Genomic DNA, 18,594 nt, shown 5'->3' with positions numbered 1-18,594 from the left:
CCAAATTTTAAACGGTAAGCACATTATTTACTGTGTTGTAACTCATTTTTATCAGTTCACAAATGTTTACTTACTTGAAAAGAAGTTCTACTTTGGCCATGAGGCTCCGAGCTGTTTGCATAACTAAGATCAAACATCCCACGCTGGGTAAAGGGCAAAGTAACAGAACGTACTGTAACACATATACGTCGGCTTGACTTTGGCTCCCTTTCTGGCATTGTCACCACGGGTTACGCTGGTCTATATAAACAAGCTCTATATTAATGTTGTTTTATGCACTAGGGAACCACATTAATCCTAATGTATTATTTATATTTTAATAATAACAAAATAGCAGCAATATCAAAGTTGCATTAGTGTGTATGACAAAGCAATATTAGCTAAAATGAAAAAAGTTGCGTTAGCATATATGAAAAATGTACATTAGCAGATATGAAAAAAAGTTACGTCATAAGATAAGAAAAAGTTAAACCAGCTCATATGGAAAAAGTAACATTAGCATGTTTATTATACATATTAAAATATATATTTTTGAGGCAACACCCAGCACAATGACCTGGTGAACGTAGAAGAGGGGAAGGCCTATGTGCTGTGTGTGAACCGTGTGTCACGATGCAAGGAATGCACAGAACGAAATGCTTAAAAAGGTTGTGCAACATCGTTAATTGAGAAAGTACCACAATATGATTTTCTATAGAAAAGACATTTTTATTATTATGAGTGGAATGACAAACATAAATCTGACCCTTTCCTCATTATATCCCTTTGCACATTGCAGCCATCCCTACTTAATCAACACAAAGTCTATCAATGATTGACTGAGGAACCTGCAATTCCAATAGAAGAGTTGCATGATGTGCGTGGGCGTGGAGCTGGACTGGACTTCTCTGGCAGAGACATTTAAAAGATGCTGACTTTGGGTCATCTTCACCAGTATCATCTCAGTCAGCCATGGGTCTCCCTGGGTGTCAGATGTGGACATGGACCCTCTTCTTCAGCTGGATGTTTGTGGGTCGAGCAGCGGCAGGACCGTAAGTTTAGCTGAACCGTCTTATTGAACGTGAATCTGTGGGCATCTTTGCTGCCGGTTGGAGTTTCTTCCGTGGCCGATCCAGTGAGCTCTCTTCTGTATGTTTCTGTGGCTGCAGGCAGTACATGGTCGCCATTCCTGCAACTCTTGAATCCGGGGCTGAGACCAAGCTCTGTGCGAGTCTCCTGCAGCCCAACGAGACTCTGGTCATGATCATCACTCTGAAGTCCTCAGAGGAGAACACAACCCTCTTCAAACAGGCGTCCAATAAGGACTTTCATAGCTGCACTCAATTTACGGTGAGCACCATCAGAACCTTAACAGGGATTACGTAAGACGTAAATTACGTTAGCTTGTCTTTCCAAAGTAAAATTCCCTTAAGTGAGAAAAGTTACGTTAGCTTGTATTTCCAAAGTAAAATTCCCTTATATGAGAAAAGTTACGTTAGCTTGTATTTCTAAAGTAAAATTCACGTATATAAGAAAAGTTACGTTAGCTTGTATGTTGAAGTAAAATTCATTCATCTATGAAAAGGTACGTTAGCTCATTAGTACAATGATCTTTTCTAAGAACATTTTTTTAAGGTAAGCTCTCACGATTTTATGAATTGCATTCATTACCTTCGCATTGAAAATGCGGAAGGTTATGTTTTGATCGCTGTGTATTTATTTATTTATTTGTATGTGTGTTATTCGCAGAACTCAAAAAGTATTGAACCGAATCACATGGAATTTGGTGGGATGATTGGTTATTATCCGGTGACCAGTTGATTCGATTTTGGGATCAATCGGGTCAAAGGTCAAGGCCAAAGGTCATGAACAGGTCAAATCTTCTTGAATGGCATGAAATTTGGTGGGATGATTGGTTATTATCCGGGGACCATTTGATTAGATTTTGGGATCAATCGGGTCAAAGGTCAAGGTCAAGGTCATGGAAAGGTCTAAATCTTTTTTTACCATAGCACGATACATTTGTGTCCAATTGGCATGCAACTAATGCCAAAATGTTCATAATTCAATGCCCAATCTTGTGATATGCGAAGGTATGCGCTCTACCGAGTGCCCATTCTAGTTGATAATGTGTTTATGAGAATACCACTTTAGAAACACAATGATATTATGCAAAACATACACACAGATTTATAAACTAAAGCACAAATCACATTAAAACAAGTAATATATTCATGAATAATAATTTCTTTCAAAAGTGTTTCTCACCGTGTCCATAAAACATGTCTTTGTCACAGGTTCCCTCAGGGAAGGATGGAGATGTGCAGGAATTTGAGGTGGAGGTACGAGGCGACACTTATTACTCAAAAGAAGTCAGGAAGGTCCTGATCAAAGTCTATCGTCCAATGACATTCGTCCAAACCGATAAACCAATCTACCTCCCTGGACAAACAGGTAACCTTGAGTTGATGATCTATGATGCTGTTTACAAGATGGTACCACGCTGTATCAAGACAGATTTCCATGATACCAAATACATTAGCATTTAAGAAAAAGTAACAAAGCTCATATTGACAAAGTTTAGTTGGCATACATTAAAAAGTAACATTAGTTTATACGGTAAAAGTTATGTTAACGTATGAAAAAAGTAACTTTAGCATCGATGATAAATGTTACGTTAGCATGGAAAAAAGAAGTTAGGTTAGTTTATATGAAAAAAATTACGTTAGCATGGATAAAAAATGCTTTTACATTGGTATAAATGAAATATTAACTGTTTTCCTGCTGTTAAAAGTATCCACCCTCACATTCCAGATCATATTTAATATGTGAAGCTTCATGTTGAATATTCTCTGTATTTCTCTCAGTGCATTTCAGAGTCATCACGCTGGACTCCAAGTTCACGCCTGCCAATGGGCTGGTGAGTCTTTCCTTTCCTCAGGTGGCATTCACAAAAAACAGTGTTAGTGATACTGTTGGGGAGCGGTGCAGGTTTTAAAGTTACGTAATGAGGTGATCGATGAGCTATGTTTCCTAATCATGAAGCTGTGGGTCAATAGTACAGCAACAGCCCCTATAGGTAGACCTGACTAATCCATCACCTCCTAACACGAGTTTCTTATGGATATGGTATGAATGTAGCCTAAGAAGTTCTGTGGATTGAATAACTCCACTGATTTCATGATGAGAAATATCATTCAGTTTATTTTAATGTAAGTAAATTCATAAGCACTCTGTATGATGAAAGCAATGCAAACCAGCTGGAACAAATCTCCCTGTTTCTTTTTTTCAGTATGATATCATCGAAATTGAGGTAAGACTAAAAGGAAAATATCCACCCTTTAATATGTTGATTTTCTTCAAACAAATATTTGTTAACCTTGTAAACAAATGATGGTTATTCAGATGAGGTCCTCATGTTTGATCACAAGTTCTTCACAGTCACGTTATTTGACAGGATGCTGACAATAACCGGATTGGACAGTGGCTGAATGAAACATCCAACAGTAAAATATTGCAGCTTTCATACGACTTGAACTCTGAGGCCCGTGAAGGACACTACCAGGTTATTGTGACGACTGGGTTGGAAAAAATACATCACAACTTCAAGGTGGAGAAATACGGTGAGATTCGGATTAATTAAATTGTTTTACCTTTCTTTCAATCCATTAATTATGAAGCAATAATGCTAATTAACACATTTTGTCCCCAGTTCTTCCGAAATATGAAATAAAAATAAATGCATCCGATGAAGTAGTTATTGATCAGCAGGAAATTAAAGCTGAAGTATGTGCAACGTAAGTAAACTCTTCAGCTCGTTACAATCTTAAATAATCAGGTCCCGTTTGGGGAGTGAATGAATGTTTTCATTCCTACTTCTCATCAGGTATACATTCGGACAGCCCGTTCCAGGCATTGTTGAGGCCAAGATGTGCCGACCTCTAAATCATTACTATCGTCCAAGACCTTCATTCAACATTGACACGCTGGAGGAGGACATTGATGTAGTCGCCCCATGCCACAGTGAGACAAAGCAGGTACGGTCTCATCTCGGCTGAAAAGGAGGCGCATATAAGGCTTACGATGATTAAACCTGCATGGTTTAAAGACTTCAGGGGGTTCCTCAGGGTTCGTTACTGGGGCCCCTGGACTTTGTCTTTCCGTGTCTACATTTGTTTTGTATGCATATGGAGAGTGAAGGTGTCTCCTCCTCAGTTAGTGACATGTGTAAGTTAAAGTTAGTGACGATGAACATCAGGATGAATATGCTTCGATAACTTCAGTGTTTGAACTGAAGAAGCAAAGTTTACGTATTAAGGAGTAACACGGGTGTTGAATGGGGGACATTTTTATTTTATTCGTTGTTCTTTCTAGACGGACAACAAAGGCTGCGCCTCGTTTATCTTCCCGATGTCAGCTTTCACAAGAGTTGCACAAAAGGTTTTGAGAGATAAACTTCAGCTCTCGGTCAAAGTGGAAGAGGAGGGCACAGGCAAGTCTTTAATATTCCATGTCACATTTATATGGCGAGAGAATTACTCTGTGCTAAACCAGTTGTTGTTGTGCAGGTATCTCACTCAAGCTAGAGCAGAAAATGACGATTTCATATATCGTTGGAAAGCTGTCCTTCACCGACACGCCCAAGATTTATGACCAAGGATCAAACTTTGAGGGAAAAGTAAGTGTCCTTCACTTCTTCGGCGTGATTCGAGTCGCGGCCCTTCTCGGTGATTCGACTGTTTGCTTCCAACAGGTTCAAGCGGTCCATTACAACAAAACCCCCATTGCTGACATGCCGCTGTACCTGTTTGAGGGTGAAAGGTGGTCCTCACGCCGGCTGCAGAATCTCACAACCAACAGCCATGGCGTCGCCTCGTTCACACTCAGCACGGCTGAACTTGTGGGGGACATCCAACTCCACGTAAGTAGGAAGAAGCACTGCACCGGTTTCTCAATATGCTGCAGGGTGCTGCCAAGTGGCCAGTAGCCATATTGTAACCGTTTTCAGTCTGGTTGTATAGAAGTCTATGCTTCATGTGTTAATCCAAGATGGTGACTGTGAAATCAAGCTCCTTTATAGAGTTTATTTTCTGCTTTCTAGGTGAGCAACTTGCCGGAATACGCCTACGAAGGTTACAGAACGCCGCACTATGAGGCTGGAGAGCACAGCGTGTCATTGCTCCGACTTTCAACTCCACACACTAAAACGATCAGCTTCCTGGAGGTGATGAAGAAGAATAACCCACTTCCATGTGACAGAGAAGAAGTCTTCACCATCCAATACACGGTGGTCGGAGAAGCCCAGGGCTCTGTGGACGTGATGTATCTGGTGAGTGAAGTCTCTCCTTCTGTAACGCCCTGTTCTGAGTGTCTCCCAGGGTCTACCAGGGTCTCCCAGGGTGTCTTGATTGTTCATTCCCTGCACCTGCTCTCAGACACTCCTCTGTCTCCCTGATCACTCATGCCCCACACCTGTGGGTTTCCCCCTATATGTTCTGCCATCCTTTCCTTGTCCCCGGTGGGATTGTTGTCTTTACTCGTGTCATTTTTCCCAGTCTTTGTTACCGTGATTAACTCCCTATCCACGTTACCTGTGGTGGATTCCTGTCTTAGATTCCAAGTGTTTTGTTTCCAGTGTAAAGTTGCTTCCAACCAGAGTTTTTATGTTGAACCTTTTACTCAAGTAAAGAGAGTTGTTGTTCCCTTTACCCGCTGTATTGCCTGCTTCCTCCTCAGAGGAGCTTTTGCCCCACGAAACCCGTGACATTCGTGACACCTAACGGTTCTCTAAGAGACGACGGGGGATGATGGTTTTATGAAGACTTTTACATCAGATCACTGAAGTCCGGCTCAAAGGACCCGTTTGGTACCTTCAGATGACGTAAAGCACAAACGTCTCACTAGAGCCAGTGTTCCCTCCGGGGCTGCTGGGAGGTCAGGCCGGTCTGAACCCGTTCTCAGTCTTATCTGCTCTGGAGACAGGTGGCGATGGGGAGCTGAGATGGTTCTCTTTGGAGGATGCGTTATCTGTGAGGTCACCAGTCTAATGAACCAGTTATACAATCCAGTTCCTAAGACATAGATTTGTCTTTACTGACAGAATAAAACACACCATGTTCTTAGTTTCAGGCGCCGATTGAAACACGGGTTTGATTATTGTTTTCCCACTAAACCCTAAATGTTCCACATTGATTGCAGGTCTTAACCCGAGGAGCCATCGTCATGCAGGGAGTCAAACGGGTCCAAGTGCAAAAATCAGGTGAAGAAACAACCCTTTATTGACATGGTGAATGGAGGCAGGTGAGGCGGTCGGGGCTCACAGCAGTTGGTTTGTGGTTTCAGTGAACGAGGGCGAGGTGACCTTCAAGCTGATGGTGTCTCCCGACATGGCGCCAGACGTCCAGGTGGTGGCGTACGCCGTTCTCCCCAGCGAGAATGTGGTGGCTAACAGCGTCGACTTCTCCGTCGAGAAATGCTTTGGTAACAAGGTCAGTGAAGGCTCAGTGACCCGTGGGGAAACATCGGTTTTGTGTCGAGTCTCGGGAGATTGAGTCCGCAGGGTCTCATCTCAATGAAAAGGCCAGTATTTAAATTAATATGCGAGTTCATTTTTTTTCTTCAGTAAAATAAACATGTAGGTCAGGAACTCCAGCCTTCAGGGTCAGGATCGCCCATTGGTCAGAACACAGGATCCCAACAAATCTGGTTACGGCGCCTCGGCGAGCGCGGACGCCAATCGTAGCGCTGCAACGCCGCCAGGAAGAGCGGCGGCACTCTGAACGTTGACTCTTCTGTCCCAGGTGTCCCTGGAGTTCTCTCCGTCCTCGGCGGTCCCGGGAGAGGAGGTCATCCTGCAGGTGGCGGCTCAGCCCGACTCGCTGTGCGGCGTGAGCGCCGTGGACCAGAGCGTCCTCATCAAGGAGCCGGGGAAAACTCTGGATGCAGAGAAGGTAGCTGCTGGAGCCAAAGCACAAGAATACATCTGCTTTCTTTCAACCAGTTGACCTTCATGCAGTTTGAAAATGGAAATAGTCAAGATCACGTAAACGTGACGACATGAAGATGAAGGCCCGGTTGTGACAAAGACAGTTCCCCAATTGTCAGATCTGTATAGAAAAACATTTGTCTGGTTACAGCTTCAAAATATACTTTTTCTTTTCAGATATTTGACCTGTTGCCAGTCAAGAAAGTCTCCCACATTCCATACATGGTTGAAGATCCCGTCGAATGTTTGCCCGTGAGGCCGAGAAGACACATCATGCCGTACCCCAGTGAGCCGAAAGAGGACGCTCATACCGTTTTCCAGGTGTGAATGCACGATATCTTGATGTCGTTTGTCCTCGTATGTTTTGTTGTTGCACATTTCAGTGACGTCTGTTTGTTGTGGGATCATCCAGAGCGTGGGGTTGAAGATGGCAACCAACTTGTTAATCAGAGCGCCTTCATGCCTCCAGTACAAAGGAAGAGAATACCACCACGGCCACACATATGGTATTTAAGATAGCTAAATATTTACCAGCTTAAAGGCTTCCTCTTGTTCTGATGCACTATGTTCTGCTTTATTGTCAGGTCATCATTATCGGTATGATTCTGTTCCTCACCAAGACAGAATGGCCACACCAGTGATGATGGGGATGAGTGATCATGGAGGTGTATCTGATGATTTAACAATAGAGACAGTGCGTACTTTCTTCCCTGAGACCTGGATATGGGACCTGGTGGAAGTGGGGTGAGGTTTTGCACCGCAGTCCTTCTTTCAGACTTCCTACACACATTAATTCCATTACCATAATGTTCAGCCATTGCCCTTTAGACTTGTTCTTCTTCTTCTACCTGATGATGACTCAAAGAGTTTGTGATGCTCAGAACAATTTGTTTGTGAGGCTTGGTTGGTGTTTAGGGTTCACCAGGGTATTTAGAAAACCCTCCACCAGAGGTCAGTCTCTACCATGGACTGTGTTTAAGAATTGGATGCACTCATTGGTTTGTGGACTGCAGTGTTGAGCACCAGGGGGCGACTCCTCTGGTTGTATAGAAGTCTATGATTCATGTGTTAAAGCTGCAATCTCTCCCCTGACCACCAGGGGGCGACTCCTCTGGTTGTATAGAAGTCTATGCTTCATGTGTTAAAGCTGCAATCTCTCTCCTAACCACCAGGGGGCGACTCTTCTGGTTGTATAGAAGTCTATGCTTCATGTGTTAAAGCTGCATTCTCTCTCCTGACCACCAGGGGGTTCCTCTGGTTGTATATAAGTATATAGTGACTCTACTTCTCTTGATGTATTCCCTCAGTAAACATTGTAAACATGAGTTTATGTCTCAGTCTCTAGTTTCAAGTCTTCTTCTATACAGCATGATGTCATCATTCAGTACTTTATGGTCATTTAGAGTCACACAGACCATAGAGCAGGGGACGCTTTAGGGGCGGGGCTACAAGGTGATTGACAGGTCTCTACCAGTGACGTATACGCCGTCTCTAGGTCACTCCTCCTCAGTCCAGATATTGTCACTTCCTGTTAAGTGGTTGCAAAAAAAACAAAATGGCGACTACCAAAATGACTAAATGTCGGCTTCAAAACATCCAAAAACCAACGAGCTACGTCATGACGACTACGTCGATCTGTTGTTTCAGAGACTCCGGAGTGAAGGACGTGCCCCTCACCGTCCCAGACACCATCACCACCTGGGAGACGGAGGCTTTCTGTCTGTCCCCCCATGGTTTCGGCTTGGCCCCCCGTCAGGAGATCACCGTCTTCCAGCCCTTCTTCCTGGAGCTCACCCTGCCCTACTCCATCATCCGGGGGGAGCACTTCGAACTGAAGGCGACCGTCTTCAACTACCTGAGCAGCTGCATCATGGTAACCCATATTCACGTGGACTGGTGCTAACATCGCCGTAACGCCGCGGCATCAGATTCAACGCAGATAAACTTCTGTAGGACGTCGTTTGTTACGGGGTGCAATTTCTTTCAATTGGGAGTCAATCTATTTTATTACAATTTTGGAGGATTCCCTCTTGACCAATCGGTGGTCTGTGGTGTTTTAACTCCACCTGTATCGTCTCAGATGTAAAAAAAACAGCACAAGGTTCTATCTTCAACTTTTGCTCCTGGAAAACCAAAAAGGAGCCATCGAGTAGTCACGGCGCTAACGTTAGCTAATCAGCAGAGCAGCTGAGCCTGATTGCAATAATCCAGGATTTCAGTTATGAACCAGTGTTTTTAATATATTGTTGTGTCTCCTGACCAGGTCAACGTGGCTCCGGTTCCCTCCTTAGAATACACCCTCACCCGCCTCTCCGGTGACCAGTATACTGCCTGTTTGTGCGGCAACCAGCGGCGGACCGTGAGCTGGACGATGGAGCTCTCAGCTTTAGGTGAGGGTCGAGCTTTTATCCTCAAGCTTTACGCCCCGTTTCTATCTGGAATAAGACCTGGTTTTCTTCAGGGGTCGTGAACGTGACGGTGGTCGCCGAGGCCGTGGCGTCCCACATTTCCTGTGACAACGAGGTGGTGAGCGTGCCGAAGAGAGGTCGCATCGACTCGGTCACACGACCTCTCATCGTGAAGGTACTTCACAACAAGACGACTCAGTCAAAGTTCAGCCAGCAGCTGGGAAGTCTCAAATGATTTGTTCCCTCTCAGGCTGAAGGAGTTGAGATGTCAAAGACCTTCAACTGGCTGCTCTGCCCCAAAGGTCAGTGTGTCTACAGCAAACATCCAATCACTGCTGCAGGTCAGGAGGAGGCGGGGCCAGCACACGGCAAACATGTTGCAGGTCGCTTCACTATGACGACAACATTTATTTGATATTTAGTGACAGTGAGGAACTTCCATCTGGTCCTGAACCATTCTCAGTGTAATCCTAATCCTGTATCCAATATCCAATCAAAGTCGACCGGAAAGTTCCTTGTTGTAGCTTAAATACAGTTCATCAACAATGTAGCATCTTCTTTCCAGTAAGACCTGTTTCAGGAACTGATCCACTACATCTGTGAGATCTAAATGACATCTTTGATTGCTGATCTGTGTGTTGTCCACAGGAGAGGCTTTGAAGGAGGAAGTCGACATCCAGCTCCCCGAGGAAGTGATTGTTGGATCAGCCCGTGCTTCAGTCTCTGTCCTGGGTAAACTCCTGAATACATTATTGTTGAGCTTTGCTGTAAACCAAACCATCCATCCTCGTCCTCTTAGTCCGGTCTGGTCTCAGGCAGCAGACCAGCAGGTGACCCAGACTTCCTCTCACCCGCAACACTTTCCAGCTCATTCTGGGGGATCCAGAGGCGTTCAGGCCAGCTGGGAGATATGAATCCTCCAGCGTGTCCTGGTCTTCCCAGCCTTCTGCCCTCAGGGGTCACGGGGCATAGATTTCGGGTGTCAGGGGGTCAAAAACTTCGGGCTGCATTTTGGAGCCTTTTTGAGGGCGCTAAAAATCGAAACACACCTCAGGCTCACAGTGCCCCCTCCCGCGCTACATCTGGGAGAAAAAGATTTCAATTATGACCTTCGATCGCCGAGTTATGATTTTTTTTAAAATGTATTAAATGTAGTCCAATCCTCCCATGACAGTTTTTCGCCACCAGAGGGCATCGGATCATTCAGCATACATTCCCGGCCTATAAAGTATATGTCAAATGACCCATGTCATTAAACTGTGTCATTTCGACTACATCTGTATGGGCCGGCCGTGTCTGCCAAGTTACCCTAACTTCTGCTCTACTTAGGTAGGAAGATGGTCAATTTGCAAGAAAAGTAGCCAGGATCAAGGGCCCATCTCCTAGGGGCACATCAGTGAGGGATGTCTGAACCCATGGTCCTTGACCCTGTATTTTTATTCTCAATATTCACTTCAAAAAATGCTTTAGAAGGCTTGGCTAATGGTTAGCATGTGGCTATAGCGATTTTTCAACATGCTCCAAAATGCTTGAAATTAGAACGCCAGATAGGCCTGGATGGCGTGATGAACATAGTAAAAGCACTAAGCTCTAGACCCTTTATAAGAGGTACTTCCGGTATATTTAAAAAAACGTCCAAACTGCTTGAAAATGAAATGCCAGACTCCCATGGATGCCCTGAACTACTGGGAGGACCATGGTGACTTTAGCATGCGAGTACCCAGGTTTTGGGAACATTTTCTGGGTACATGTGAGTCAAAACACCCTCTCTAAGATCCTGGAAGATCGGAGTACAGTGAGGGTCACCAGGCAGACAGGAGGATTGGGGGACATTGAAGGTCACCAGGCATACATCACATCATAGGCCGGACCACCAGGAGTGAGTGACTATACTGGGGTACATGTGAGTCAAATCCCCCTCTCAAAGATCCAGGAGGATCGGAGTACAGTGAAGGTCACCAGGCAGACAGGAGGATTGGGGGACATTGAAGGTCACCAGGCATACATCATATACAAGGCCGGACCACCAGGAGTGACTTTGCGTGGGTACATGTTAGTCAAATCCCCCTCTCAAAGATCCAGGAGGATTGGGGGACAGTGACGGTCACCAGGCATACATCACATACAAGGCCGGACCACCAGGAGTGACTATACGTGGGTACATGTTAGTCAAATCCCCCTCTCAAAGATCCAGGAGGATTGGGGGACAGTGAAGGTCACCAGGCAGTCATTCCATCCTAGGCCAGACCAGGAGTGACGATACGTGGGTACATGACCAGGAGGATTGGGGGACATTGACTGTCACCGGGGGGACAAAAGGCAAAATGCAATTGGTCTGTGGGGCCTCTGGAGCTTACTCCATGACCTTGCTCACCATCCGACCCCGTGCACCCACACTTAAGCACTGCCCTGAGTTAAAAACCCCTCTGCAAAAAATTTAATTTCGGGCCCCTGGTCTTATAGCCCTCGTGGCGAATGCCTTGTGACAATGTATGTGTATGCCTCTTTACATGTATACCACTAATTCAATTCAATTCAATTCAGTTTATTTGTATAGCCCAATTTCACAAATTACAAATTTGTCTCGGAGTGCTTTACAATCTGTACACATAGACATCCCTGCCCCAAAACCTCACATCGGACCAGGAAAAACTCCCAAATAACCCTTCAGGGGGAAAAAAAGGGAAGAAACCTGCAGGAGAGCAACAGAGGAGGATCCCTCTCCAGGATGGACAGATGCAATAGATGTAATGTGTACAGAAGGACAGATTTAGAGTTAAAATACATTCAATGAATATGACAGAGTGTATGAATAGTTCATAGTAGGCATATTCCACGATGGAGACCTCCACCACCCATCAGGCAGATGGCGGTGGGGAGGAGGAGTGGGCGGAGTCTCAACAGTGGGCGGAGTCTCAACAGGACAGTGGCGTAGTCAGGAGCAGGAATTCCACGACCCAGACGATCCATCAGCAGATAGGATCTATGCCGTCTCATAGGGTCCGATGACCCCATGAGACGTGAAGTCAAAAGGACTCCGGGGAGAAAGCAGAGTTAGTAACGTGTGATTGAGAGATGAAAATTCATCCTCAAGGAGAGAAAAAAGAGGAGGCCTGAAATCAAAAAAAATTGACAGAGGGGTTTTAACTCAGGGCAGTGCTTAAGTGTGGGGTCCACGGGGTCGGATGGTGAGCAAGGTCAGGGAGTAAGCTCCAGAGGCCCGACAGAAGAATGGAATGTTGCCTTTTGTCCCCCCGGTGACAGTCAATGTCCCCCAATCCTCCCTGGATCTTTGACTCACATTTACCCAAGTAAAGTCACTATTGGTTCGGCCTTGGAGGGAATGTATGCCTGGTGACAGTCACTGTCCCCCAATCCTCCATGGTTCTTTGAGAGGGGGATTTGACTAACATTTACCCAAGTATAGAGTCCTTTGTATGGGTGGAAGATGGTCACTTTAGCATGCAAGTACCCAGGATTTGGGCACCTTTTCTGGGTACAAAACAGGAGAAATACCCTTAAAATAATCAGTGTCACTTGATGCTCTGAACTACTGACTCCAACTGATCTCTGTGTGGGAGGACCATGGTCACTTTAGCATTCAAGTACCCAGGATTTGGGCACCTTTTCTGGGTACAAAACAGGAGAAATACCCTTAAAATAACCAGTGTCATTTCACATACACGGCCGGCCCATACAAGTGTATGCCAAATGATCCATTTTAGGGTCATTTCACATACTCGGCCGGCTCATGAAAGTGTATGTCAAATGACCCATTTTAGAGTCATTTCACATACTCGGCCGGCCCATACAAGTGTATGTCAAATGACCCATTTGAGGGTCATTTCACATACTTGGCCGGCCCATACAAGTGTATGTCAAATGACTCTAGGGCCATTTCAACTACACATGTATGGGCCGGCCGTGTATGCCAATTGACCCCGTCATGATAGTAGCATGTGGCTAATTAGCGATTTTTCAACAAGCTCCAAAATGCTTGAAATTAGAACCCCAGATGGTCATGGATGCCCTGAACAACATACTCTCAGCACAAGTCTGTAGACCCTTCATAAAGCTAACTTCCGTTAGCAGCATGCTAGCTAGCTAAAACCAACTAATCCTTGAAAAGTGTCTCCTGTTGTATACTACCGTATATCAAGTTTTTTCAAAAATGACCAAAAAATAAATAAATAAAATAATAAATTCCCATTGGCCCATTGAAATCAACAGTCTAATGGTCACTAACAGTCTCAGCAATTCAATAAATGAATCAAGAACGCCATCTAGTGATATTTCAATGTGTTACGCAAATTGACCCAAAAGTAACCCATTCGTCCCGTCGAAAGTATGTTGTCTGCAGAAACAATGTCATCGTGGTTACTTTCCTGGATGGCGGAATACATTGCATGTATTTTTTGTGTCATAAGGGACAAGTTCCCTAGCCCGGGGTCTCCTCCCATTGGATGTCCCTTGAAACCTTCTGAAGGGTCCAGGAGATCTGAACCACTTCAGCTGACTCCTTTAGACACAAAGGAGTAGCAGCTAGAGTCCAAGCGCCCTCCTGATGTCCAAGCTCCTAACTCTATCTCTAAGGCTGAGCCCTACAGAGGAAACTCATCTCCTTACTCTATCTCTAAGGCTGAGCCCTACAGAGGAACCTCATCTCCTTCCTCTATCTCTAAGGCTGAGCCCTACAGAGGAACCTCATCTCCTTACCCTGTCTCTAAGGCTGAGCCCTACAGAGGAAACTCATCTCCTTCCTCTATCTCTAAGGCTGAGCCCTCCAGAGGAACCTCATCTCCTTCCTCTATCTCTAAGGCTGAGCCCTCCAGAGGAACCTCATCTCCTTACTCTATCTCTAAGGCTGAGCTCTACAGAGGAACCTCATCTCCTTACCCTATCTCTAAGGCTGAGCCCTACAGAGGAAACTCATCTCCTAACCCTATCTCTAAGGCTGAGCCCTACAGAGGAAACTCATCTCCTTACCCGATCTCTAAGGCTGAGCCCTACAGAGGAAACTTATCTCCTTACCCTATCTCTTAGGCTGAGCCCTACAGAGGAAACTCATCTCCTTACTCTATCTCTAAGGCTGAGCCCTACAGAGGAACCTCATCTCCTTACCCTTTCTCTAAGGCTGAGCCCTACAGAGGAAACTCATCTCCTTACTCTATCTCTAAGGCTGAGCCCTACAGAGGAAACTCATCTCCCTACTCTATCTCTAAGGCTGAGCCCTAGGATTGAGTGTTGGATCATAGACCGACCAGTACATTGAGAGCTTTGCCTTCCGGCTCAGCTCCTCTTCACCAGATGGTCCGGTCTTGTTTTCCTGCTGCACCGATCCACCTGTCCATCTCCCGCTTGAGTAAACCAAACCAATCTTTAAGCTTTGAAATGATCATCTGGGATGACAGGCGAGCAAAGAGAGGCTCTCCCTTTAGTAGATACGTGAAAACAACCCACTTCCTCATGAAATAGTAGGAAACTAATTTACGAAATAAAATGAAAAGTCCTTTTTTAATAAGCATCGTTCTGGCCAGATAACAACATGTCTTGACACTTTTGATTCTCGGTGTCTTTGGTAACTTCTGACCTCAGGTCAGTTACATGTTCGGTTTCGTGAGTCGGTGTTTTCATTGGTGCAGGTGACATTCTGGGCCGAGCCCTGAACAACCTTGACGGGCTTCTGCGGATGCCGTACGGATGTGGGGAGCAGAACATGGCGCTCCTCGCCCCCAACATCTACATCCTCCAGTACCTGAGGAACACTCAGCAGCTGACCTCGGCCATCAACGACAAGGCCACCAAGTTCCTGACTGGCGGTGCGTCTCAAACATTTGAGATCTTACATGATGACGCTCATCGTTCCAGTTCAAGGCCCCTGCTGGCGACCTTGGTTCGCTCCTGTTCTTTCCCCTTAACTTCCTGTCATGGAAGCAATCAAGTCCTCAACATGTCTGTCGTGTGACGCAGGCTACCAGAGGCAGCTGAACTACAGGCACGGTGATGGCGCTTACAGCACCTTCGGATCCGGAACGGGGAACACTTGGTGAGAACGCTGCCGATGGATCACAAGATTTAAACGTGTGTGCACAGGAACCCCAAAGCCCAACGGGGGGTGGAAAGCATGGTGAACGTGACGGTGCTTCCTCTCCTCTTGTTTCCTCCTCTCTCCTTCCTCCTCAGGCTGACCGCTTTCGTGGTGAGATCGTTCACCAAAGCCCAGTCCTTCATCTACATCGACCCCAAGACCATCGAAGGCTCGGTGGTTTGGCTGAAAGAGAAGCAGAAGGAGAACGGCTGTTTCCAACCGTCAGGAAAGCTCTTCAACAACCGGATGAAGGTAAGTGAAGTCAGCTGGACTTCCTGTGGAAGTGACTGAGGATCACTGAGGACGCTGAAACATCTCAGATCTTCCTCTGAGATCAGAGGCTCGAGAAACATCGACGATGTCCTGATCACACCACCTCCTGACAACTGTATTTACTCGGTGACGTCAACGTTATCCCGTGAGGGGGCGCCGTTACTCCACAAGTTATCCGCAGGGATCAATGTGGTCTGAGGTCTGCTTCCTGTTTCCTGTCTGCAGGGCGGCGTGTCTGACGAGGTGACGCTCAGCGCGTACATCACTGCTGCCTTCCTGGAGATGAACACGTCCGCAGACGTGAGTAGAACCATGCGACCCCTTCAGCTCAGAACGATCCTCACAAGGACTTCACACAGAGAGACAGCTGCTCAACGTTCTGCCTGGTTAAGTACTGGTTAGGTACCGGTTAAGTACTGGTTAATACTTTCGGAGTCATTGCTTCATCACAGAACCCTGAAGTGAAGAGGAGCCTGTCTTGCCTCAGAGAGTCATTCGGGGACCTCAGTAACAGCTACACCACGGCTCTGCTGGCGTACGTCTTCACCCTGGCAGGAGACATGGAGGCCCGAGCTCACCTTCTGAAGCACCTGGACTCGGTCGCCCTACACCAAGGTGAGTAGGGAGGCCCTGAAACGCTGCTCTCACGGGAACCGGTTCTCGATGAGTCGAGACCAGAAGTATTGATGAGGTCCGGAGGTGACAGTTGTGATCACAAGATATTCAATAAATGGATAGCATAATCAATGAGATCATTGATGAGCTGAGAAGGAAAGATAAAAGTTGAGAGCTCAAGAAAGACAGTTCAATTCCTTTTTCATTCTCACAATATAATCCAAAAGAACCACAAGAGTATTGAGAAGAGTTCTGGTATCCATCCCATCCAGCGATGCCGTCTCTCACGGAGAGTTTCCTCCTGAAGGAACTCCCTCTGGCTTCGCCTCTGTGATGGAGTTGAACTGTTGCTTCTACGGCTGTTTTCAGGAGGGTTCCTCCACTGGGCTCAGACGGCATCAGACACGTCGGCCTCCCTCTCCGTGGAGATCAGCGCCTACGTCGTGCTGGCTAAACTCAGCGCCTCCCCGACCGCCGAAGACCTGGGCTATGCCGCCGGCATCGTCAGGTGGCTGGCCAGCCAGCAGAACTACCGCGGCGGCTTCTCCTCCACACAGGTCAGAAAGAGCGGACGCATAAAGATGGACTGGAGGTGGGACTCACCACCACAAGAACATTGAAGCATGTGAAGATCTCTCTGTAGGACACCGTGGTGGCTCTCCAGGCTCTGGCTCTCTACTCCGCTCTAGTCTTCAGTCCCGGAGGTTTGAGCACGGTGACGGTCCAGACTCCCAGTGGCCGGCTGACGTTTGACGTGAACCAGAACAACAAGCTGCTCTACCAGGAGGCGGAGCTTCAGGACACGACGGGGAAGTTCAGCCTGGAGGTGAAGGGCACGACGTGCGCTGTGATGCAGGTCAGTGGTCTCCAACACTTGGCTCCATTGACTCCATTGACCCCCCCCCCCCCCTACTCTCCCAACACATTTTGAGTCAATACGTTCCTGAGGTTCTTGGACATTAAACCTCCCGTGTGCGCCTCCTTCTCAGATCTCTCTTCACTATAACGTCCCGCCTCCCGCTGCAGTCACCACTCTCCAGGTGGAGGTCACACCAAAGGCCGACTGCACCAACACAAGACCCAAACTCTCTCTGATGATCAAGACCCTGTGAGGAGTCAGCCAGCAGAAGACCTGGGCTGCGTCTAGCAGCTGGAGCTCCGAGCTCGGCAGCAGGCTGACGTTGCTGTTGTTCTGCTTGTCCTCCAGATACAGTGGAGAGGAGAACACCACCAACATGGTGATCCTGGACATCAAGATGCTCTCCGGCTTTGTCCCAGACCCTGAGTCTCTGAAGAGCGTGAGTTGTTACATGGAGGTTCACCTTGAGGCTCTTCCTCGTGACTACGTGGCTCTCAGTGCAGACCGTAGTCTGTTCTTAGGGGGTGGAGCTAGTGGACATCTCTCATTGGTCGGTTGGGGTTTGAAGGCTCCAGCTCGGCTTCTCGGGGGTATTGTGTGGATGCAGCTCAGTAGAAATGTGTTCAGCTGTTGTTGAGGAAGCAGCGGCTGACTGTCGTCTCCTCGCAGCTCAAGCGGGCCATAATGGTGGATCGAGTGGACCAGAACGGGGACCACGTCCTGCTGTACATCAAGGAGGTGAGAGCAGAACCCTCAGCCTCAGGGGAACCGACAGTCCGTGCTCACCGTGTCGTCTGTTCCTCTCAACAGCTGGAGAAGGACTTGCCCATCTTCTACAGGCTGGACCTGATCCAGGAGCTCCGAGTGGGGAACCTGAAGCCGGCCGTGGTCAAGATCTACGACTACTACCAGCCGAGTAAGACCCGAAGACCCCCACGAGCTCCGCCCTTCATCAGAGTATTGACTCAGGACATGTGTTGACCCGTCTCTCTTCCTCTTCCTCTGCTCTCAGGTGACCAGGATGACATTGAGTACTCCTTCCCCTGTTTCTCAGGTAAACAACCGGTCACAACACGCTGCTCTAGGTGTTGGCTTCAAACACAAAATGTCATTTCAGAGCCAAAAACCTTTTCATTGCTCCTCAAAACGTGTGCACAACATTCTGGAGATAAATCCATAGATTATTATAAAGTGGAAACCTTTAGGCTCAAACCAAATCCTGCAAATAGCTCATGTGATTGTTGTGTGACGTGTTGCAGGTTGAACTGGAGGAGGGGTGAGTCCTGATGAGCACCAAGTCTACAGACAGGCCTCACACAGCAGCAGTGCTCTGATACAGCTGAGGAACACAATGCATGATGGGAAATAAAGTCATCTGATGTGGAAA

At 46.8% G+C, this 18,594-nt stretch overlaps 1 protein-coding gene across 1 annotated transcript; it reads left to right on the top strand.

Annotated features, from left to right (window-relative positions):
• Positions 1–921: 921 nt before the first annotated feature.
• Positions 922–18,594, top strand: LOC130210499 (alpha-2-macroglobulin-like). The gene is made up of 36 exons (XM_056440862.1): positions 922–1,031; positions 1,149–1,329; positions 2,277–2,433; positions 2,847–2,899; positions 3,272–3,292; positions 3,437–3,602; positions 3,692–3,776; positions 3,866–4,016; positions 4,354–4,471; positions 4,548–4,657; positions 4,733–4,900; positions 5,081–5,308; positions 6,178–6,238; positions 6,322–6,467; positions 6,780–6,929; positions 7,142–7,285; positions 7,377–7,470; positions 7,549–7,708; positions 8,612–8,837; positions 9,228–9,354; positions 9,426–9,547; positions 9,623–9,674; positions 10,021–10,104; positions 15,015–15,191; positions 15,343–15,418; positions 15,556–15,712; positions 15,959–16,033; positions 16,186–16,348; positions 16,718–16,905; positions 16,992–17,204; positions 17,338–17,456; positions 17,556–17,646; positions 17,877–17,945; positions 18,018–18,123; positions 18,220–18,261; positions 18,467–18,594. Exons 1-36 carry the CDS (start codon positions 952–954, stop codon positions 18,469–18,471), a joined length of 4,365 nt encoding a protein of 1,454 aa, XP_056296837.1. The 5' UTR covers positions 922–951; the 3' UTR covers positions 18,472–18,594.

The sequence above is a fragment of the Pseudoliparis swirei genome, chromosome 20 (genome assembly GCF_029220125.1).
Source record: "Pseudoliparis swirei isolate HS2019 ecotype Mariana Trench chromosome 20, NWPU_hadal_v1, whole genome shotgun sequence".
Taxonomy (NCBI): domain Eukaryota; kingdom Metazoa; phylum Chordata; class Actinopteri; order Perciformes; family Liparidae; genus Pseudoliparis; species Pseudoliparis swirei.
This window is presented reverse-complemented; position numbering and strand designations above follow the sequence as displayed.